This window comes from Leptopilina boulardi, unplaced genomic scaffold (genome assembly GCF_019393585.1).
Source record: "Leptopilina boulardi isolate dan_hultmark-lab unplaced genomic scaffold, ZJU_Lbou_2.1 LbouV2_266, whole genome shotgun sequence".
In the NCBI taxonomy this organism is placed as follows: domain Eukaryota; kingdom Metazoa; phylum Arthropoda; class Insecta; order Hymenoptera; family Figitidae; genus Leptopilina; species Leptopilina boulardi.
The window spans coordinates 1,578,582-1,604,287 of record NW_026137825.1 but is presented as its reverse complement, the minus strand read 5'-3'; the positions used below and the strand labels follow the sequence as shown (position 1 = coordinate 1,604,287).

At 21.4% G+C, this 25,706-nt stretch overlaps 1 protein-coding gene across 1 annotated transcript; it reads right to left on the bottom strand.

The window, feature by feature from the left end:
- Positions 1–573: 573 nt before the first annotated feature.
- Positions 574–19,675, bottom strand: LOC127281374 (adenylate cyclase type 9). Its single transcript, XM_051305061.1, has 10 exons — positions 19,519–19,675; positions 16,324–16,624; positions 15,466–16,126; positions 14,933–15,380; positions 11,586–11,840; positions 10,967–11,463; positions 10,587–10,736; positions 10,151–10,350; positions 4,300–5,569; positions 574–990 (listed from the first exon to the last, which is right to left on the bottom strand). Exons 2-10 carry the CDS (start codon positions 16,602–16,604, stop codon positions 613–615), a joined length of 4,140 nt encoding a protein of 1,379 aa, XP_051161018.1. The 5' UTR covers positions 16,605–16,624; positions 19,519–19,675; the 3' UTR covers positions 574–612.
- Between the last annotated feature and the right edge of the window lie 6,031 nt (positions 19,676–25,706).

Genomic DNA, 25,706 nt, shown 5'->3' with positions numbered 1-25,706 from the left:
CGATAAAATTATATTTGAAAAACAAAAAGCAATTTTTTTCTTAAAAGACAAACAAAAATAATTTAATAGAAAGTCTTTTTAATAAGATTTTTTTTTTCTTGAAAGAAGATAAACAAAAATATTTTCCCAAATAAGCTTTAAATATATTAAAAATCCGATAATATAAAAATAAATTCAAAATCATTCATTTCGGAAAAAATAATCGAGTATCACGTCAAGAAAAAAATAATGGCGATTATATTCTCGATAATTATTTTTTTTTTTTTGTTTCAGACGTTCAAAAAAAAAAGAAAAAAAAAAACCACATTCAAAGCACGTAACGCACATATAGGTATAAATTACACATTTTTTTTTACAATATATATATATAATAATTATAAAAGGCAGATTCATGTCAGATCTCCCGTTTCAAAAAAAAAAGATGCTTATTTACAAAAATACAATATCTCTTAATAAATATTTGTTTCTCACCTTTTTCTTCTTTCTCTCTCTCTTTTTCTTCTAGGTGTGTTTTTTTCTCTTGTAAATTTCTTCTTGAAATTATTACAAGAATTAAATATATATATGTATATATTTCATTTAGGCAAAAAAAAAGAAGAAAATTTGCAAATTTTATTTTGCTTTTGTTTTTCCAATAAGAAGGCAAACGTCCATATTATCCTTTCCTTTGACATAAACTTGACCACGTTGTTCAAATTCATAGCGTTCTTTTAATAATTCAAGACAATTCATTGGTAATTGAATTTTTCCCGCAACACCTGTTGAATCCATACGCGATGCAATATTCACGGCATCGCCCCAAATATCATAATAAAGTTTTGTAGCACCAATAACACCGGCGGTAACATCGCCAAAATTATAACCCACTCTCAATATTAATTTAAAACCCAATAGATCTTGATTAAAATCATAAATAACTTTATGCATTGCCATTGCAAAATCAAGTAATTGAAATAGATGTGTGTACTCGTGTTCACTTTGCTGACGAACCTGTGGAAAGGAAAAAAATTATTTTTTATTTTTTTTTTTTGTTCTCTAAATTTCAATTAAACAATAAATAAATAATTTAATTTCCATATATAAAGGAATTGTTATTTTTTTTACATAATTAAATTTTTACTTTTTGACAAATGCATTAATTTGGTAAAATTTTTATTTTATTCAAATTAAAATTGACATAAGAATAAATTTTTCAATTTCCTGGGTGATTAAAAAATATTTCCTGACAAACAAATTTTTAATTATTTTTTTTTAGTGTAACAGAAATTATATAGTATTTTTTTCCCCCTTAAAAAAAAGGTAAAAATGTGAATATTATTAATAAGAAAAAAGGTGAGAAAAAAATTGATAGTTAAAACCAATAAATGTGCAAAAAAAAAAAATAATAATAATTGAAATCTATTCAAATTTGGATAATTTTTTAAACAAAAATCAATTAAAAATTAAAATTATGATAATTTTAAAATTTAAATCAATTAAAATTTGATAATTTGAAAATTTTCGATAAATTGAAACTAAAATCAATTAAATTTTTTAGAATTGAAATTTCAATAATTCGAAAATAAAATCAATTACGATTTAGATAAATTAAAATTCGGATAATTATAAAACTAGGTAAGTGAAATTAAAATTTGAAACAGATAATTCGTAAATTAAATCAATTGAAATTTGGATAATTTTAGATTTAAATCAATTAAAATTTGGTAAATTTAATTTTTGATAAATTAAAACTGAAAACAATTAAAATTTGGACAAACTGAAATTTGAAAAAAATTTGAAATTTAAATCAATTAAAATTTATATAAACTAGAAATTAGAAAGTTTTGAAATTTATAGCAATTAAAATTTGAGGAGAAACTAAAATTTTAATAATTTGAAAAATTTTAAACAATAAAAAATTTTACCAAATTAAAATTCCAATAATTTGAAATTTTTATTAATTAATATTTTTACCAAATTAAAATTCAAATTATTTGAAACTTTTATTAATGAAAAATGTTATCAAATTAAAATTCCAATAATTTAAAATTTAAATCGATTAATTTTTAAACAAAAATATTGAAATTTCCTCAATTTTCAATTTTGTTTGATTTAATTTACAAGTGATTAAAATTTTAATAAATAAATTTTTATTTTGACCAATAAAAATTTTTTAATTCACTGTAACTTGAATCACATGAAATTAAAATTAAAATAAACATTTATTAAATTGAAATATAAAATCAATTATAATTTTTTGATTTAAAAAATCAGTTTTTTGGATTTCATAAATTATTATAATTGCATTTAACATGGAATTTTTTTTTAAACAAATGTTTACTCAACGGAATTTTCAAAGTACGGAATTTTTTATTTTACAGAATTTTTATTTTACAAAATTTCTCTTTACCCAAATGTTTTTTGACAAGAATTCTAATTTAATTTAATTTTTAATTTATTAGAATTTTCATTTAGTATAGAATTTTAAATAATTCGAATTTTTAAATCATAGAACTTGGAATCAGCTTATATAAAATATTTAATATTTTAAAACAATAATTTTAATTAAAAATTTCCAAAAATTCAATTATTTCTAAAATTCTTAACTCGAAATGTTGCAAAATTCAATTATTTATAAAATTTGTATCTAAAAATTTTTACAAAATTAATAATTTCAATTATTCAAAAATTCAATTACCTAAATAAAATATTTTATAATTAAAAATTCTTTAAAATTCAATTACAATCTGAAACTTTGTTAATATTTTTCAGAAATTCTAGTTTACTAAAATTTCAATTAAAAATCTCCAAAAATTCAATTATTTCTAAAATTCTTAACTCTAACTTTTCTAAAATAAAATCAATACCAAAATTTGTATCTAAAATTCTTTGCTAAATTAATAATTTCAATTCAATTATTCAAAAATTCAATTAAATATTAAAACATTTTTTAATTAAAAATTTTCTAAACTTCAATTACTGTTTGAAACTTTGTTAATAATTTACAGCAATATTCTAATTTACTGAAATTTTAATTCAAAATCTTCTAAAATTCAATTATTATTAAAAATATTGATTCAAATTTTTTTGTTTAAATAATTATTTCCAATAACTTTAATCAAGATCTTAGCATTTCAATTATTTAAAACATTTTTCAATTCAAAATACTCTAAAATTCAATTATTATCTGAATTTCGGTTAAATTAGAATTATTTAAAAAAAAAAAATAGTTGGGTAAAGAGAAATTTTGTAAAATAAAAATTCTGTCTAGTAAAAGATGATTTAAAGTATTTTAAAACAACAAATTTTAATTAAAAACCTCCAAAAATTCAATTATTTCTAAAAATCTTAACTCGAACTATTCCAAAATTCAATTATTTCTAAAATTTGTATCTAAATTAATAATTTTAATAAATTTTCTCCAATTATTCAAAAATGCAATTAAATAAAACATTTTTTAATTAAAAATTCTCTAAAATTCAATTACTATTTGAAACTTTGTTAACAATTTTCAGCAATATTCTAATTTACTAAAATTTTAATTCAAAATCTCCTGAAATTCAATTATTATTATTAAATATTTTGATTCCCAATTTTTTGTTGAAATTATCATTTCTAATAACTAATCAAAATCTTGGCATTTCAATTACTTAAAACATTTTTCATTTTAAAACAACTCTAAAATTCAGTTATTGTCTGAAATTCGGTTAAAATAGAATTATTTAAAAAAAAACAGTTGGGTAAAGAAAAATTTTGTAAAATTAAAATTCTGTCAAAAAAAAAAATTTGTCAAATTAAAAATTCTATTGAGCAAAAAAAATCGTTTAAAAAGAAATTATGTTAAATGCTATTTTGAAAAATAAAGTTCCGTGTAAAAAAATAATTATATAAAGCAATAGTTGACGCGGCCAATAATAAATCATCAACTTGGCAAGTTTTTAGAAATCAAAAAAATTTTGCTAAAATTTAAAATTCTTGAATTCTGTCATTTTTAAAAATTATTTTTCTGAAAAAAGTAGCATTTAGTGACTTTTGACCAAAATTAGTAGTAAAAAAGTTAGCATTGTTGAAAAAAAAGTATCAAAAAAAATTTTAAAAAGTGCCACTTCAAAGCTTGAATAGGAGAAAAAAAAATTAAAATTATATCCAATTTTTAAATTCAAAAGATAAAAAAATTATTCTATTCAGGGAAATATATAATTGCCTTTTTTTTTGGTAAATTTTCCTAATTTCTCCCATTAATTTGATAAAATTTTAATTTCAATAACAATTATATTGTCCTATCTATAAATAAATAATTAATTAATTTTTTCGATTTACCTGAGGATTAAGACCACTCGCTGCCATAAATGTACTTCCAATAGTCTTGATTTTTTCAACATTTGCATAATCTGATTTCTCCAATAATTCATCAAAATCGCCAATCAATTCATTTAATACACGTAAATATTCCTTGCCACCCAAATATGATTCATCATATAATTCATTAAAATTCACAATACTTGCAAATATAATACCAACTGTTTTATGATTTTGTGAATATTTTGCCGTTGTTTTTAATTGATCGGCAACATATTTTGGTATAATATTATGTAATAACCAATCGGCTTGATTTTTCATATTTTGTACACGCGCTTTATCACGTGCCGCCACTGCATTACCATGAAAACTTAAACGATAACTAATTTCAAATTCTCTATTTAAAAACCATACCAACAATAATAATAATAATATATCTAAAAATATTTCCGAATTATAAAGTCTTTCATCGTACAATTGTTTTTGATGATTATTTTTTAATAAAATTTCCCTTGTTTGATTAAATAATTCACGTGGTTCAATTGCATTAATTGGAATGACGAGGAGACTTTTATTTTCAAATATCACATTTTCGGTGAAATCACCAATTAACGATAAATTAACAACATTCGTTGTATTAAAAATTTGATTTTGATAAAATTTTGTCACATGATTTGCAACTAAACAAATAAATAAAATACCGGTGAATGTGACGAGAAAATTTTTCATCCAACAATTTAATTGTGTAAAATTACAAAAATGCACAAGACCAACAAATATTAAATAACTGTAATAATATTCAAAATTATAAAATGTTGAACGAAAATTACATGTAAAATTCATGAGAATTGAAACAATTGGCAATGCAACTAATAATGCGCCACAAACATGCCATGGATACCAGCGTGAAAAAAATTTAAATATTCGATGTGTAAATGTTGCGTGCATTGTATTTGGATCAAGTAATTGACGTATGCATAATAATACAGCTGAACCTTGTATTAATGTTCCAATAATAAAAAAAATAATAAAATAAATTGATGGCGTGCAAAGAAGAAATAATGATATTGCAATTGATGAATAAACCAATGCCGATATTAATATATCAAAATATGTATTAAAACGTGATGTTGCCAATGTTGGTGGATTACCACCAAAACCTTCTGATGCTTTATGGGCATTTTCACGATATTCTTTTTCCATTTCTTTATTTTTAAAGAATAATGTCACACTTGACAATGGTGGCTTTACAAAATATGATCTTTGTGAACTAACATTATCTTGAACGCATCTGTAAATAATATTTGAAAAAAAAGAAAGAAAGAAATAGTAGATAACTATTAATTTCAAAATAAAAAAAGGGTAAGTCCACGTTAAAAATATCAGAATCTGCAAGTGGTTCTTCGATTTTAATGATATTTGGTAAAATTATAGCTTTATATAAGAGCCAATGTGTAAGTAAAAGGAATTTTTAAAATATCTAAAATTGTACGAGTTATATATCACTTTTAATTTTGATACTGCATTTTTTTCTTTCCTTTATATCTCGGTCAATTTTCAACTGATTTTGATGAATCAAAAACGATTTTTTTTCAGAAAATTACGTATTTTCAGAAAATTTTAAAATAAAAATAAAATTTTACCAAATTAAAATTCCGATAATTTGAAACTTTTATTAATTAATATATTTTTACCAAATTAAAATTCAAATTATTTGAAACTTTTATTAATGCAAAATTTTACCAAATTAAAATTCCAATAATTTTAAATTTAAATCGATTAATTTTTAAAACAAAAATATTGAAATTTCCTTAATTTTCAATTTCGTTTGATTTAATTTACAAATGATTAAAAGTTTAATAAATAAATTTTTGTTTTGACCAATAAAAATTTTGTAATTCACTGTAACTTGAATCACATGACATTAAAATTAAAATAAACATTTATTAAATTGAAATATAAAATCAATTATAATTTTTGATTTAAAAAATCAGTTTTTTGGATTTCATAAATTATTATAATTGCATTTAACATGGAATTTTTTTTTTTTTTAACAAATATTTACTCAACGAAATTTTCAAAGTACCGGATTTTTTATTTTACAGAATTTTTATTTTACAAAATTTCTCTATACCCAACTGTTTTTTGAAAAGAATTCAAATTTAATCTATTTTAAAATTATTAGAATTCTCATTCAGTAGAATTTTAAGTAATTTCGAATTTTTAAATCCTAGAACTTGGAATCAGCTTATATAAAATATTTAGTATTTTAAAACAATAATTTTAATTAAAAATTTCCAAAAATTCAATTATTTCTAAAATTCACAACTCGAATTGTTGCAAAATTCAATTATTTATAAAATTTGTATCTAAAAATTTTTGCTAAATTAATAATTTCAATCCAATTATTCAAAAATTCAATTAAATAAAACATTTTTTAATTATAAATTCTCTAAAATTCAATTACTATTTGAAACTTTGTTAATAATTTTCAGCAATTCTAGTTAACTAAAATTTCAATTAAAAATCTCCAAAAAATTCAATTATTTCTAAAATTCTTAACTCGAACTTTTCTAAAATAAAATCAATACCAAAATTTGTATCTAAAATTCTTTGCTAAATTAATAATTTCAATCCAATTATTCAAAAATTCAATTAAATAAAACATTTTTTAATTCAAAATTCTCTAAAATTCAATTACTATTTAAAACTTTGTTAATAATTTTCAGCAATTCTAGTTAAATAAAATTTCAATTAAAAATCTTCAAAAATTCAATTATTTCTAAAAATCTTAACTCGAAATGTTGCAAAATTCAATTATTTATAAAATTTGTATCTAAAAATTTTTGCTAAATTAATAATTTCAATCCAATTATTCAAAAATTCAATTAAATAAAACATTTTTTAATTCAAAATTCTCTAAAATTCAATTACTATTTGAAACTTTGTTAATAATTTTCAGCAATTCTAGTTAACTAAAATTTCAATTAAAAATCTCCTAAAATTCAATTATTATTAAAAATTTTGATTTAAATTTTTTTGTTTAAATAATTATTTAAAACATTTTTCAATTTAAAATACTCTAAAATTCAATTATTGTCTGAATTTTGGTTAAATTAGAATTATTTAAAAAAAAAAACAGTTGGGTAAAGAGAAATTTTGTAAAATAAAAATTCTGTCAAGAAAAAATTTGCCAAATTAAAAATTCTATTAAGTAAAAGATGGTTTAAAGTATTTTAAAACAACAAATTTTAATTAAAAACCTCCAAAAATTCAATTATTTCTAAAAATCTTTACTCGAACTATTTCAAAAATTCAAATTATTTCTAAAATTTGTATTTAAATTAATAATTTAAATAAATTTTCTCCAATCATTCAAAAATTCAATTAAATAAAACATTTTTTATTTAAAAATTCTCTAAAATTCAATTACTGTTTGAAACTTTGTTAATAATTTTCATCAATTCTAACGATTTTTTTCAGAAAATTACGTATTTTCAGAAAATTTTTTAAATAAAAATAAAATTTTGTTATTTAAATAGAAAAAAGTAAAAAAACAAAATTTCTTTTAGATTTTTTTTCAATTTCGACCTCTTTTTTTTAATTTTTAATTTTTTAATAATATTCCTTTTTATTTTATCTTTAATTTAAAAAAAAAAATTCATCCTGGAGACTTTTTTTAGATCTCGTGATATCGTTCTTTAAATTTCCACATCTCAAGAAAACCAGGATCCAGATTTGTGTTTCTACTTTCATTTGTTTTATAATATTATTGTTACAAACTAGAAACTTTCGCGTAATAATGTTTTTATTTTTAAATTACTTGACTAAAACAAGTGAAAATTCAAGCAAATCAATATTTTATTAATAGATTTGAAGCAAAGTGTTTATTTTTTGTAATATTTATAATTTAAAATAAAAATTGTAATGAAACCTTAACAATGCAACCTGAAATTGTAGCTGAAGTTTTTAGCGCTTTCTTTTAGAGGATTCTAAAACAAATAGTTATTCATAACCATAAAAAATTTCAACAAACAAATGAAAGTAATGATAGAAGCAAGTCCTGCGGTTTTTCAAATTGATGAAGACTTATAATACTTAAAGGACGATATCACGAGATCTAAAAAAAAGTCTCCAGGATGAATTTTTTTTTAAATTAAACATAAAATAAAAAGGAATATTATTAAAAAATTATAAAATTAAAAAAAAGAGGTCGAAATTGAAAAAAAATCTAAAATTTTTATTTTACAAAATTTCTCTTTACCCAACTGTTTTTTTTTTTTTAAATAATTCTAATTTAACCAAAATTCAGACAATAATTGAATTTTAGAGTATTTTAAATTGAAAAATGTTTTAAATAATTGAAATGCTAAGATCTTGATTAAAGTTATTGGAAATAATTATTTAAACAAAAAAACTTGAATCAACATTTTTAATAATAATTGAATTTTAGGAGATTTTGAATTAAAATTTCAGTAAATTAGAATTGCTCGAAAATTATTAACAAACTTTTAAACAGTAATTGAAGTTTAGAGAATTTTTAATTGAAAAATGTTTATTGAATTTTTGAATAATTGGATTGAAATTATTAATTTAGCAAAGAATTTTAGATACAAATTTTGGTATTGATTTTATTTTAGAAAAGTTCGAGTTAAGAATTTTAGAAATAATTGAATTTTTTGGAGATTTTTAATTGAAATTTTAGTTAACTAGAATTGCTGAAAATTATTAACAAAGTTTCAAATAGTAATTGAATTTTAGAGAATTTATAATTAAAAAATGTTTTATTTAATTGAATTTTTGAATAATTGGATTGAAATTATTAATTTAGCAAAAATTTTTAGATACAAATTTTATAAATAATTGAATTTTGCAACAATTCGAGTTGTGAATTTTAGAAATAATTGAATTTTTGGAAATTTTTAATTAAAATTATTGTTTTATATACTAAATATTTTATATAAGCTGATTCCAAGTTCTAGGATTTAAAAATTCGAAATTACTTAAAATTCTACTGAATGAGAATTCTAATAATTTTAAAATAGATTAAATTTGAATTCTTTTCAAAAAACAGTTGGGTAAAGAGAAATTTTGTAAAATAAAAATTCTGTAAAATAAAAAATCCGGTACTTTGAAAATTCCGTTGAGTAAATGTTTGTTAAAAAAAAAAATTCCATGTTAAATGCAATTATAATAATTTATGAAATGCAAAAAACCTTATTTTTTAAATCAAAAATTATAATTGATTTTATATTTCAATTTAATAAATGTTTATTTTAATTTTAATGTCATGTGATTCAAGTTACAGTGAATTACAAAATTTTTATTGGTCAAAACAAAAATTTATTTATTAAACTTTTAATCACTTGTAAATTAAATCAAACGAAATTTAAAATTAAGGAAATTTCAATATTTTTGTTTTAAAAATTAATCGATTTAAATTTAAAATTATTGGAATTTTAATTTGATAAAATTTTGCATTAATAAAAGTTTCAAATAATTTGAATTTTAATTTGGTAAAAATATTAATTAATAAAAGTTTCAAATTATCGGAATTTTAATTCGGTAAAATTTTATTTTTATTTTAAAATTTTCTGAAAATACGTACTTTTCTGAAAAAAAATCGTTTTTTTGATTCATCAAAATCGGTTGAAAATTGACCGAGATATAAAGGAAAGAAAAAAATGCAGTATCAAAATTAAAAGTGATATAACTCCTACAATTTTAGATATTTTAAAAATTCCTTTTACTCACACATTGCTCTTATATAAAGTTATAATTTTACCAAGTATCATTAAAATCGAAGAACCACTTGCAGATTCTGATATTTCTGACACGTGGACTTACTCCAAAAAGAAAAATTTTTACGAACCTTATTAACTGAAGATCGGATTGTTTTCTCAATTTATGAAAACAAGCGCCAAATGTATCGGTCACAGCCGGTGGAAATGGATAAGGTGGCACCGACGACGATGGTTCCTGTGTTGAATTCAAAGTCGAATTCGAAGTATAATAACCGCTTACTCTTTGCGTTAATAAATCGCCCTGTGCAATTCCATTCATCAAAAATAGCTGCGAACAAAAAAAATTAATTTTTTTACAAAAACAAATGGAAATAAAAATTAAATTTTTTTAATAGAAAAAAAAAACGAAACAAAACCTAAACTTTAACAAACACAATTATTAATTGAAAAAACAAAAGGAAAAATTAGTTAATTTTCGATTAATAAGGATTTGTTTTGTTAAGGGAAAAATAGAATTTGTTTTTTTTTGAGGAGGAAAAAAAGGATGGGAAATGATGGACGTACTTGTTGCTGGATACTGCTGCGCCTACTACGAATCCCAGAATCTTTTCTGCTGCAAATTGACGAGGCGTGACTAATTGGTTCCTGACCAGGTAGCAGAGGACTAGAAGGTACGGGATTCGGATCCATCTCCACATCAGTGGAAGCATGCGTCTAAAATAAAATTCAACTGAGACAAAAGTAGAAAAAAAAAGAAGAAATCAAATTTCCGAAACTGAAATTCAAAAATCTATTTTTTACCTTGGGAAAAATTGAAAACTTCCAAATTCAAAAAAAAAGAAAACCTAACCGAAATTAGAAAGTAAAAATAAAAAAAAAAAGAAGACAATTTTTCTACCTAAAAAAAGGAATTTTAGGTAAAAATTGAAATAAAATTAAAAAACCTTTGTAATTCCATTTCGTTCATCTTTTGTTGTTTCATCAATTACTGAATCCTCAATAACATTTGATTGTTGTTGTTGTAATTGTTTTCTATCGATTGACGTCATCTCCTCGGTTGTTCTTTGTCGTTGAAGATAACGCCATGGTTTATTTTTTGGTTTCTTTTTTCCATAACTTGCCGTTGATGTGGGACTTTTATTAACATCTTCCTTATCATCACTCACATCACCTTCCTCTTCATCATTCTCCGAATCCAAAATACTTGGCAATGAATTTGCCTTCATTCGATAACAATTTGCATTAGTCACCATATGAAGATAATGTGGTCTTGGTTTTGAATGACTATTACAAGAGCCAATACGATGACGAGATTGCATTAATGGCGAAATACTCGTTGCTTCTTGTGCCAATGTTGGTATTGTTGTTGTTGTTGTTACATTCGTTAAAAATTCTGACATTATATCAGATTTTCTCGATTTAACAAAATATGTTTTCAATCCTACGAAAAATTAATGAATAATAATTTAAAAAAATAAATAAATGGAGAAAAAAAAGAGAATTGTATAAAGAAAATTAAATATGAAAAAAATGAAAAAAAGAAAATTAATAAAAATTTATCACCTTTTATTGGTTCTGCCTCCTCTATTAAATATTGATCGTCTAGAAAATTAAATGTTTTTTCACTTAAATGAACTCTGCCTGCTGTTCCAGTGCTTTCTAATTTATTAGCTAGAGTCACATCATTTGACCAAACATCAAATTTAAATCTTTTTGTTCCCACAATACCGCAAAGAACCGTTCCAGTGTGAACGCCAACTCTCATATTTACACCCTCTCTTCTTTCGATATCAAATTGTTTAATTGCCTCGATCATTGCTGGAAAAAAAAAAAAAAAAAAACAGTTTCATGAAAAAAAATTTACAATGAAAAAGAGAATTTTCTTTTTCTTAAAATAAGATCCGATTTTAAGGATCCTCCTCGGATCTACTTTAAGGAGCAAAAAATGTGGATCATTATTATAATTCCATTTAACGTGGAATTTTTTTTTTTTTAAACAAATATTTACTCAACCGGAATTTTCAAAGTACCGAATTTTTATTTGACAAATTTTTTATTTTACAAAATTTCACTTTACCCAATTGTTTCTTGAAAAGAATTCTAATTTAATCTAATTTTTAATTTATTAGAATTTTCATTTAGTATAGAATTTTAAGTAATTCGAATTTTTAAATCATAGAACTTGGATTAAACTTATATAAAATATTTAGTATATTAAAATAATAATTTTAATTAAAAATCTCCAAAAATTCAATTATTTCTAAAATTTTTTAACTCGAACTTGTATCTAAAATTCTTTGCTAAATTATTAATTTCAATCCAATTATTCAAAAATTCAATTAAATATTAAAACATTTATTAATTAAAAATTCTCTAACATTCAATTACTGTTTGAAACTTTGTTAATAATTTTTTAGCAATATTCTAATTTACTGAAATTTTAATTCAAAATCTCCTAAAATTCAATTATTATTAAAAATTTTGATTCAAATTTTTTATTGAAATAATTATTTCTAATAATTTTAATCAAGATTTTGGTATTTCAATTATTTAATTTATTTTCAATTCAAAATACTCTAAAATTCAATTATTATCTGAATTGCGGTTAAATTAGAATTATTTTTTTAAAAAAACAGTTGGGTAAAGAGAAATTTGGTAAAATAAAAATTCTATTCAGTAGAATTTTAAGTAATTCGAGTCGGAAGCTTATATAAAATATTTAGTATTTTAAGACAAACAATTTTAAATAAAAATTTTCAAAAATTCAATTATTTTCAAAATTTGTATCTAAAATTCTTTACTAAATTAATAATTTTAATCCAATTATTCAAAAATTCAATTTAATATTAAAACATTTTTTAATTAAAAATTCTCTAACATTCAATTACTGTTTGAAACTTTGTTAATAATTTTCAGTAATTCTAATTTACTAAAATTTTAATTCAAAATCTCCTAAAATTCAATTATTATTAAATATTTTGATTCAAATTTCTTGATTAAATAATTATTTCCAATAACTTTAATCAAGATCTTGGCATTTCAATTATTTAAAACATTTTTCAATTCAAAATACTCTAAAATTCAATTATTGTCCGAAATTCGATTAATTTTAAATTATTAAAAAAAACAACAGTTGGGTAAAGAGAAATTTTGAAAAATAAAAATTCTGTTAAAAAAAATTTGCCAAATTAAAAATTCTATTGAGTAAAAAATCGTTTAAAAAGAAATTATGTTAAATGCTATTTTGAAAAATAAAAATTCGTGTAAAAAATAATTATATAAAGTAATAGTTGACGCGGCTAATAATAAATCATCAACTTTGCGAGATTTTAGGAATAAAAAAAAATTCGCTAAAATTTAAAATTCTTGAATTTTGTCATTTAAAAAAATTTTTTTTTTGAAAAAAGTAGCATTTAGTGGCTTTTGGCCAAAATTAGTAGTAAAATAGAAGCCTTTTTGAAAAAAAAGTATCAAAGTATTTTAAAAAAGTGCCACTTCGAAGCCTAGAATTATCTGAATTTTTATTTGTTAAAATTTTAATTTCACTAGTTTTAAATTTATCCGAATTTAAATTTATCTAAATCGTAATTGATTTAAGTTAAAAATTTTAATTTATCCAAATTATGATTTTTTTTTGAGTTTCAATTTACCCAAAATTCAATTTACCAAATTTTAATTGTTATAAATTTAAAATTATTCGAATTTCAATTAATTTTTGTCTAAAATTATCCAAATTTGAATAGATCCATGTTAGTTCTTTTTTTTTGCACTTTAATTGATTTTAATTATCATTATATCTTCATCAATTATCATTTTACTGAAATAGGACAAAATTTCTAAAAAAAAATTCTTAAAGTTCTATTTTTTAAAAATTTTTTCAAGTTGAATTTAAGCAATTTATTCCAATTTAAAATTTTTCTATACTTTTTAGTTTTAATCGTCAAAAAATTGTCGAAAAATAATTAAATTTTACAGATTATTAAATAATTTTATTAATAATTTCTTAAATAATTGAATTGAAGATTTTAAATTAGAAATAAATTTTCTGCAAATTTAAATTAGTATAGTTTTTTTTTTTCTTTAAATTTCTGACAATTCAATTTTAGAGTTTTTGTTTGAAACTTTTTTAAATAATTGAATTTTTAAAAAAATATAAAGATTATTTAAAATAATTAAATTTTTAAAGAGTTAGTTTGTTTGTTTGTTAAATTACAGACATTAAATTTTACAAAATTGAAATTATAAAAATTATTAAAAATAATTGTCTAATTGAATTTCGAAAGAGTTAAATATAGTTGAAATTATTTTTTAGAATATTTTAGATGGAAAATTATAGAAATAATTAAATTTCAAAAAGGTTTTAAATTGAAATTTTTTGAAAATAGTTGAATTTTAAGTTATTTTTAATTGAAAATTGTTGGTATTTTATTTGCTCGTTTTTTTTTTTAATTTTAGACAATTATTGAATTTCATAAAATTTCTAATTTGAAAAATAGTTTAAGAAAATTGAATTCATTAAGAATTTCATTAAAATTATTAAAAATAATTAAATTAGATAAGAATTTTTGTTAAAAATTTGTTAATTAATTTGTTAAAACTTTAGACAATTATTGAATTTCATAAAATTTTTAATTTGAAAAATAGTTTAAGAAAATTGAATTCATTAAGAATTTCATTAAAATTATTAAAAATAATTAAATTAGATAAGAATTTTTCTTAAAAATTTGTTAAATAATTAAAAGAAAGAAGATCTGCATTGTATACTAAAAAAAACGTATTTTGTTAAAATTTTTTTTTTAAAATGTAAAAATTAGGCGCATTTTATTAAAAAAAAAAAATTCGTATAATCCGAGGCCTGAAAATATTAATTAAAAAAAAAATTAAAATATTTATATATTTTTTTTTTTTACCTAATCCCATTTCAACGCAACATTTTGCATGATCAGGTCTTGGTTCAGGACAACCGCTCACACAATAATAACAATCGCCTAATGTTGAAATTTTCTCACAACCATGATGATCGCAAAGATCATCGAATCTTTCAAAAAGATCATTGAGTATACCAACAAGTTCCTCGGCAGTTTTATTTGAACTCATACGTGTAAAACCAACAATATCGGCAAATAATATACTCACATCCTCCATTGAATGCATATTAAATGGACGAAATAATGAACGAATATCAGTATTATTTGATGGTATTGAACCTTTTTTTAATGAATCCTCACGTTCACGTTCACGTTCACTTTCTTCCATTAGCCAATTTGCAACTTTTGGCGGCATCACTGAAAGTATCATTTTCTCCTTTAATTGATTTTCCATTTCCAATTGACAACGAACCAACAGTGATTGTCCCACCTTTAAAAAAAAGGGATTGAAAAAATTACATTCCCTTAAAAATCGATTGTAAAAAAAAGAAATTTTTTAGAAAATAATTTCCTACCTTCATAAATGTACCTCGCATTCTCACAAATGTCATAATTAAAATATGAACACCAATAATATGAATGCAAATTTGCATTAAAATACGAATGGCGAGTGTTGTTGAAAAATCAACATCATCATAATAATTATATCTCACATCGAGAGAGGAATGCAAATTTTTTATACTATCATCATTAGAAATTGAATTAAAATTAAATGACGATTCTCTAATATCAGTTGTATTTTTAATAAAATTTTTCTTCATCACATCAAAACCATAAAGATAAGCGGTGAGAATTTCAAATATTATTGAATATATTGTACCAATACCAACACAAGCATAAAGTGGCATTGGTATAACGGTATAAATTAATAATAAAATTTCCGAACATAATGCAAAATGTCCAACTAGAGTGAGACCATCTAAATATGGTGGGACAAAAATTAAAAATCCTAATGATAATAGACATAATATTATTGCAACAATAACTGATGTTAATACAACACACGATTGATAATAATCAGTGTGCGTTAAATAAAGTACTGCTGATATTAAAAATGCCAAAACACCAAAAATTATTGTTATTCCTGGCCATGTATTTGATTTATTTTCTATTCCTTTTATCACAAAATAAACAAGCCATGATACTGATACTAGTAGAATATAAGTGAGAGCGTATCTGTAAAATAAATATTTGTTTTTAAATTTTGTTGAAAAAAAAAAATTATTTCCATTTTTTTCCAGAAAAATATTTAATTATTTTCTTTTAGATTTAGAATAATTTCGTTTTAATTGTAAAAAGAATAAAAAAAAATAAATAAATAAAAATATAGAAAAAAATTGTTTTAACTGTAAAAAAAAAAGATGAATTTTTACCGAAATCTCAATCTAATTTGAGGAAAGGCACTTCTTTTAAATTGTTCCTCGAGAATTTCAGAGTCAAATTTTGGATTCCACCAGGATCGTGGGGCGGCTCGTTCAAATGGAACTGGCAAACCAATTCCACAGCATCCAACGCCTTGGCCACTGTGGGCCAAATATGTTTGAATATAAGGTGCCAATGATATTTGAATTTCATCTCCTCCATTTTCAGTGTCATCTTTTGCTCGTGTGAAACTTACTGACGAGCCACGCTTTCGACTCAAGGGCGGAGTCATCTTTTACATTCACGATCTTTCTGCGAAAAAAAAAACAAAAAATAGAAAAATAGTTAACAAATATTTCAATTTAAAATTAAATGGAAATTTTTATTTTTCACTAATTTTAATTCAAATGGAAATTTTTATTTTAATTCTAATCCTAATTTTAATTCAAATGGATATTTTAATTCTAATTTTAATTCAAATGAAAATTTTTATTTCAATTCTAATTTTAATTCAAATGAAAATTTTTATTTTTATTCTAATTTTAATTCAAACGAAAATTTTTATTTTTATTCTAATTTTAATTCAAATGGAAATTTTTATTCTAATTTTAATTCAAATGGAAATTTTTATTTTAATTCTAATTCTAATTTTAATTTAAATGAAAATATTTATATTAATTTTAATTCTAATTCTAATTTTAATACAAATGGAAATTTGTATTTTTCACTAATTTTAATTCAAATGAAAATTTTTATTTTTCACTAATTTTAATTCAAAAATAAAAATTTTTATTTTAATTCAGATGGAAATTTAAATTCTAATTTTAAATGAAATAAAAATTTTTATTTTTTACTAATTTTATTTTAATTCTAATTTTAATTCAAATCGAAATTTTTATTTCTATTTTAATTCTAATTCTAATTCTAATCTTAATTCAAATGGAAATTTTAATTCTAATTTTAATTCAAATGAAAATTTTTATTTCTATTTTAATTCTAATTCTAATTCTAATCTTAATTCAAATGGAAATTTTAATTCTAATTTTAATTGAAATTATAATTCGAATAAAAATTTTTTATTTTTCAGTAATTTTAATTCAAATGGAAATTTTTATTTTAATTCAAATAAAAATTTTTATTTTTCACTAATTTTAATTCAAATGGAAATTTTTATTTTAATTTTAATTCAAATGAAAATATTTATTTTAATTCTAATTTTAATTCAAATGGAAATTTTAATTATAATTTTAATTCAAATGAAAATTTTTATTTTTCACTAATTTTAATTCAAAAATAAAAATTTTTATTTTAATTCTAATTCTAATTTTAATTCAGATGGAAATTTTAATTCTAATTTTAATTGAAATAAAAAATTTTATTTTTTACTAATTTTATTTTAATTCTAATTTTAATTCAAATGGAAATTTTTTTTTCTATTTTAATTCTAATTCTAATTCTAATTCTAATTCTAATCTTAATTCAAATGGAAATTTTAATTCTAATTTTAATTGAAATTATAATTCAAATAAAAAAATTTTTTTTTCTTTAATTTTAATTCAAAGGGAAATTTTTATTTTTCATTAATTTTAATTCAATTGGAAATTTTTATTTTAATTCAAATAAAAATTTTTATTTTTCACTAATTTTAATTCAAATGGAAATTTTTATTTTTATTTTAATTCTAATTTTAATTCAAATGGAAATTTTAATTCTAATTCTAATTTTAATACAAATGGAAATTTTTATTTTTCACTAATTTTAATTCAAATGGAAATTTTAATTATAATTTTAATTCAAATGAAAATTTTTATTTTAATTCTAATTCTAATTTTAATTCAGATGGAAATTTTAATTCTAATTTTAATTCAATTAAAAATTATTATTTTTTACTAATTTTATTTTAATTCTAATTTTAATTCAAATGGAAATTTTTATGTTAATTCTAATTTTAATTGAAATAAAAATTTTTATTTTTCACTAATTTTTATTCAAATGGAAATTTTTATTTTAATTCTAATTCTAATTTTAATACAAATCGAAATTTTTATTTTAATTCTAATTCTAATTTTAATTCAAATGGAAATTTTTATTTTCATACTAATTTTAATTCGAGTGGAGTTTTTTTTTTTTTTTAACTAATAAGAATAATAATTTTATTCTCTTAATTAAACAATTATGTTTAATACACTGAAAAAAATTTATTTTATTCAAATAATTACTTGACTATTATCAAATAAACATAATATTTATCAAATAATTATTGAGTTTATTATTTGTTTCAAATACAAAAATTATTGGTCCAAATAAAATTTATTTAATTACAATTAAAAAATTATTTCGTTATTTATTTGATAATAAAATAATGGATTTGAAAATTTTTTTAATATATAAAAAAAAATATTTTTAAACAAAAAAGTTTAAAAATTAAAATGTAATTTTTTTTTTCAAAAAGAATTATTTTTTGTTCTAAATACATAAAAAAAAAATCAATTTTCACTATTCTTAAAATTAAATTAAAATTATTAAAAATGAATTAATTGCAAATGGAAATTTTCTAAACGGAAATGAAAAAAAAATACAAATTAAAAATTATCTTTTTAAATAACGACACAAAGGCAAAAATTATCGTCATTTAAAATTACAATAGACTCAAAATAAACCACATTTAAAAGCATCATCCGATGAGTAATTCTCGATTTCTTTTAAAGCCTACTAAATTTTCTTCGCTCGACTTTTATTTACATAAGCAATGTCATTACCAAACTCAACACACTTGTGAAACAAAAAAAGAAAAAGAAAAAAAAATAAAACTGTAATTTTAAAAACCGAAAAAAACTCAGTTACAACTTTTTTTAATTTTATTTTTTCTATAAATTTTTTTTTAAATTATCGACTTTAAACTTGTTTTTTTTTCTCTCTAAATTTTCTTGTTTCTATTGTTAAAAACTTATTTTTACATTCCTTTTTTTTCCTTTAACTTTTTTTTTTTTGAATTATATTGTAAATAGTAAATATAAAAATTAAAAACTAAATAAAATTTTATTTCCACGGCAAAAAATTTCATTTTTGACGCACAAGAAAATTTGAGTAAAATTTCATTTTTTAGGTTAAAATTTAGAAATAGATGGAAAAAAAAATATTCTGTTAAATATTGAAATGTGATATTAAAATTTTATTGTTATTTAATGAAAATTTTTTTTACATACCAATATCAACGGCGTGATAGCCGTGAATTTTCGACATTTATCATTTTCTTCCTCTTGAATTGAAAAACGGAGGTCGAATCAGCTGATGTCTGACGTCGCCATACTCTCTCTCTCTCTCTCTCTTACTCTCGTGTGTGGTAACTATCAAAATGCGCCAAAGGCAGTTTGCGCCAAACGGCGTTTGACCCAATATGCTATAGTTAGTGTCATTCTCGATGGTGAATGAGAAATCTGTAAAAATGATAAAAGTGAAGGTCTGAGAAGCCCGCGAGATGTCTATAGTATCACAGTTTGTGTATTATTACAAATAGACATTGGCGTGGAGATTTAGGGAATGCAGAAAATAAAGTGAAATAGTTTTCTTCGCGGAAATAGTGAACGTGATGTTTTTATAAATAAGTAAATTGCTTATTTGATTAATTAATCAATTAATATTATGAATTAATTAATGAATTAATATTATGAATTAATTAATTAATATTATCAATTGATGGAATAATTAATTAATTAACATTATTGATATTATCAATTGATTGATTAATTAATTAATTAATTAATATTATCAATTAATTAATTAATTAATTAACAGTGACTGGAAGAAATAACGAGTAGTAAAATTATGGATACCAATATTGAGGTTAGTTTAAATTTTATTTTCAATGAAAATAATAATAATTTTGCGATTGCATAAAAATTTATTTTTTTCAGCGATCTCATGTAATGAATTTTCATCTAATTACATCAATTTAAACGCATGTAAAATTCACTGCGAAAGTCTACTCAACTGTAAATTGGTTTTCATTAAGAAAATATTTTTACAACAAACATAGAATAAGTTGATAATAATAATAATTTCAAATTTCTTATAAATTATGATGGCATTTTTTACTTTTGGAAATAAAATTTTTATCCTATTCTCCAACTATGCTGATTAAAATAATTCTATTCCTTGCTTGATAGTCACCAGGGTTATCACAGTTATTGTTAACATGAACCTAATTGTTGTTCGATTTAGTAAACAATTATTTTTCGATAGCATAAAAAATTATTATTTTCACCGATCTCATGTAATGAATTTTCATCTAATTACATCAGTTTGAACGCATGTAAAATGGTAAAAAAAATTTAAAACTGCAAAGGTTTACTCAACTTTAAATTGGTTTTCATTTAGACAATATTTCTACAGCAAAATAGAATAAGTTAATAATAATTTCAAATTCCTTATCAATTATGTTGGCATTTTTAACTATTAGAAATAAAATTTTTATCCTATTCTCCAACTATGCTGATTAAAATAATTCTATTCCTTGCTTGAGAGTCACCAGGGTTATCACAGTTATTGTTAACATGAACCTAATTGTTGTTCGATTTAGTAAACAATTATTTTTCGATTGGCTAAAAATTTATTTTTTTCACCGATCTCATGTAATGAATTTTCATCTAAATACATCAATTTAAACGCATGTAAAATTCACTGCGAAAGTCTACTCAACTGTAAATTGGTTTTCATTAAGAAAATATTTTCACAACAAACATGGAATAAGTTAACAATGATTAGACACCTTCTAAATCATATTGGCATTTTTCATTTTTGAAAATAAAATTTTTATTCCTTTCTCCAACTATGCTAATTAAAAAAATTCTATTTCTAGCATAATAGACGCCAGAGTTATGATTGTTATTGGAAACATGGGCCTAATTATTGTTCGATTTAGTAAACAATAATTTTGCGATAGCATAAAAAATTATTTTTTTCACCGATCCAATGTAATGAATTTTCATCTAATTACATCAATTTAAACGTATGTAAATTTCACTGCGATAGTTTACTTAACTGTGAATTGGTTTTCACTTAGAAAATATTTTTACAACAAACATAGAATAAGTTGATAATAATTTGTACATCGTCCAAATCATATTGGCATTTTTTATTTCTGGAAATAAAATTTTTATTCTATTCTAAAACTATGCTAATTAACAAAATTCTATTCCTAGCATAATAGACACCCTAGTTATTATGGTTATTGTGAACATGGGCCTAATTGTTGTTCGATTTAGTAAACAATTATTGTTCGATTGGAAAAAAAATAATTTTTTTCCTCGATCTCATATAATGAATTTTCATCTAATTAGATCAGTTTAAACGCATTTTTAAATTCACTGCGTAGGTTTACTCAACTGTAAATTGGTTTTCATTTAGAAATTTTTCTACAGCAAACATAGAATAAGTTAATAATAATTTCAAATTCCTTATCAATTATGTTGGCATTTTTTACTTTTAGAAATAAAATTTTTATCCTATTCTCCAACTATGCTGATTAAAATAATTCTATTCCTTGCTTGATAGTCACCAGGGTTATCACAGTTATTGTAAACATGAACCTAATTGTTGTTCGATTTAGTAAACAATTATTATTCGATTGGATAGAAAATGATTTTTTTCAGAGATCTCATATAATGAATTTTCATCTAATTAGATCAGTTTAAACGCATGTAAAATGGTAAAAAAATGTAAAACTCGAAGGTTTACTCAATTGTAAATTGAATTTTATTAAGAAAATATTTTTACAACAAACATAGAATAAGTTAACAATGATTAGACACCTTCTAAATCATATTGGCATTTTTTATTTTTGGAAATAAAATTTTTATTCTATTCTGAAATCATGCTAATTAACAAAATTCTATTCCTAGCATAATAGACAACCAAGTGATTATTGTTATCGTGAACATGGGCCTAATTGTGGTTCGATTCAGTAAACAATCTCTTTTCAATTGAAGATAAAATTATTCTCTTTCAGGGATCTTAGGTAATGAATTTTCATCTAATTAGATCAGTTTTAACGCATGTATAATGGTAAAAACATAAAACTGGAAAAAGACTAAAATAAATGAATCTTACTCACCAGTAAAAAAATTGTCAAGTTCCTGGTTAAAAAAAAATTTCCTGCAGTTCACAGTTAAGTAAACTTTCGCAGTGAATTTTACATGCTTTTAAATTGATGTAATTAGATGAAAATTCATTACATGAGATCGCTGAAAAAAATAATTTTTTATGCTATCGCAAAATTATTGTTTACTAAATCGAACAATAATTAGGCCCATGTTCACAAAAACAATCATAACTCTGGCGTCTATTATGCTAGGAATAGGATTTTTTCAATTAGCATACTTGGAGAATGGAATAAAAATTTCATTTTCAAAAATGAAAAATGCCAATATGATTTAAAAGGGGTCTAATCATTGTTAACTTATTCTATGTTTGTTGTAAAAATATTTTCTTAATAAAATTCAATTTACAGATGAGTAAACCTTCGCAGTTTGATATTTTATTTACCATTTTACATGCGTTTAAACTGATCTAATTAGATGAAAATTCATTACATGAGATCGCTGAAAAAAATAATTTTTTGTCCAATCGAACAATAATTGTTTACTAAATCGAACAACAATTAGGCCAATGTTCACAATAACCATAATAACTAGGGTGTTTATTATACTAGGAATAGAATTTTGTTAATTAGCATAGTTTTAGAATAGAATAAAAATTTTATTTCCAGAAATAAAAAATGCCAATATGATTTGGACGATGTACAAATTATTATCAACTTATTCTATGTTTGTTGTAAAAATATTTTCTAAGTGAAAACCAATTCACAGTTAAGTAAACTATCGCAGTGAAATTTACATACGTTTAAATTGATGTAATTAGATGAAAATTCATTACATGAGATCGGTGAAAAAAATCATTTTTTATGCTATCGCAAAATTATTGTTTACTAAATCGAACAATAATTAGGCCCATGTTCACAATAACAATCATAACTCTGGCGTCTATTATGCTAGGAATAGAATTTTGTTAATTAGCATGGTTTTAGAATAGAATAAAAATTTTATTTTCAAAAATGAAAAATGCCAATATGATTTAGAAGGTGTCTAATCATTGTTAACTTATTCCATGTTTGTTGTAAAAATATTTTCTTAATAAAATTCAATTATAGTTGAGTAAACCTTTGCAGTATTACATTTTTTTTACCATTTTACATGCGTTTAAATTGATGTAATTAGATGAAAATTCATTACATGAGATCGGTGAAAAAAATAAATTTTTAGCCAATCGAAAAATAATTGTTTACTAAATCGAACAACAATTAGGTTCATGTTAACAATAACTGTGATAACCCTGGTGACTATCAAGCAAGGAATAGAATTATTTTAATCAGCATAGTTGGAGAATAAGATAAAAATTTTATTTCTAATAGTAAAAAATGCCAACATAATTGATAAGGAATTTGAAATTATTATTAACTTATTCTATGTTTGCTGTAGAAATATTTTCTAAATGAAAACCAATTTAAAGTTGAGTAAACCTTTGCAGTTTTAAATTTTTTTTACCATTTTACATGCGTTCAAACTGATGTAATTAGATGAAAATTCATTACATGAGATCGGTGAAAATAATAATTTTTTATGGTATCGAAAAATAATTGTTTACTAAATCGAACAACAATTAGGTTCATGTTAACAATAACTGTGATAACCCTGGTGACTATCAAGCAAGGAATAGAATTATTTTAATCAGCATAGTTGGAGAATAGGATAAAAATTTTATTTCCAAAAGTAAAAAATGCCATCATAATTTATAAGAAATTTGAAATTATTATTATTATCAACTTATTCTATGTTTGTTGTAAAAATATTTTCTTAATGAAAACCAATTTACAGTTGAGTAGACTTTCGCAGTGAATTTTACATGCGTTTAAATTGATGTAATTAGATGAAAATTCATTACATGAGATCGCTGAAAAAAATAAATTTTTATGCAATCGCAAAATTATTATTATTTTCATTGAAAATAAAATTTAAACTAACCTCAATATTGGTATCCATAATTTTACTACTCGTTATTTCTTCCAGTCACTGTTAATTAATTAATTAATTAATTGATAATATTAATTAATTAATTAATTAATCAATCAATTGATAATATCAATAATGTTAATTAATTAATTATTCCATCAATTGATAATATTAATTAATTAATTCATAATATTAATTCATTAATTAATTCATAATATTAATTGATTAATTAATCAAATAAGCAATTTACTTATTTATAAAAACATCACGTTCACTATTTCCGCGAAGAAAACTATTTCACTTTATTTTCTGCATTCCCTAAATCTCCACGCCAATGTCTATTTGTAATAATACACAAACTGTGATACTATAGACATCTCGCGGGCTTCTCAGACCTTCACTTTTATCATTTTTACAGATTTCTCATTCACCATCGAGAATGACACTAACTATAGCATATTGGGTCAAACGCCGTTTGGCGCAAACTGCCTTTGGCGCATTTTGATAGTTACCTGTATATAAGTGTTATGACTTATTATTATATTCACACACAAATTTTCTAATAGTCGTGACACTTTACAAAAGAGGATTATAAAAAAAAAACTTCCGAATTTAGGAAAAAAAATAACAAGCCTTCCATTCAAAAACAAAAATATCGTCGAAGTCATTTGACAGCCATTTCTTTTTTTTTTTTTTATAAATTCCCTGTTTTACCGACCGCTCTAAATAATAATAATTATTATTATTATTAATTTATTTATTCAATTTATAAATTGAAAATTCAAACAAAAAAGAAAGAAAGAAATTAAAAATTTTATATTTATGCAATTATTATTCCTGCGGTATATAAATTTGCCGCCTAATTTTGAATTTAGTATGCCATCTGTCGGCGGAAAAGTGAACGGTTTTGAAATTTGAATTTGGCGGAAGTGCAGAATTCCTTGCGGAAGGAAGAAAGTAATTTTATTAGTTGAAACTTGCAAGTTCAGTGCTTGAAAAAAAAAATGTGTATAAAGTTTTGTCGTAATATATAATTCTGTGAAAATAGTTTATTTATAATAAAGTGATGGATGAATTTAATATAATTGAAACGTTGTATACAATCATAAGGTTAGTAAAAATGTCAAAGTTTTATGAGCTTTTTTTAGCATGTGGTTGCCATAACCTTATTTTTTTCTGCAATTCTTTTTTTTAAAGTGCGTCATTTTTTCGGTATTTGAATTTCTTTTTCTGTTTTAATAATCAAGTGTATTTATTATTTTTTTTTATCGAAAGTTTATAGAATAACCTATAATTATTTCGATTGTAATTATTGAATTTGTTTCGTA

Excerpts from the sequence above, each read along its gene's own strand:
- LOC127281374 (XM_051305061.1), bottom strand. The coding sequence starts at position 16,604 with ATGACTCCGCCCTTGAGTCGAAAGCGTGGCTCGTCAGTAAGTTTCACA. Across the intron at positions 16,127-16,323 it reads CAAATTAGATTGAGATTTCG|ATACGCTCTCACTTATATTC; the intron begins GTAAAAATTCAT and ends TTTATTTTACAG. Across the intron at positions 10,351-10,586 it reads GCAGCAGTATCCAGCAACAA|CTATTTTTGATGAATGGAAT; the intron begins GTACGTCCATCA and ends TTTTGTTCGCAG.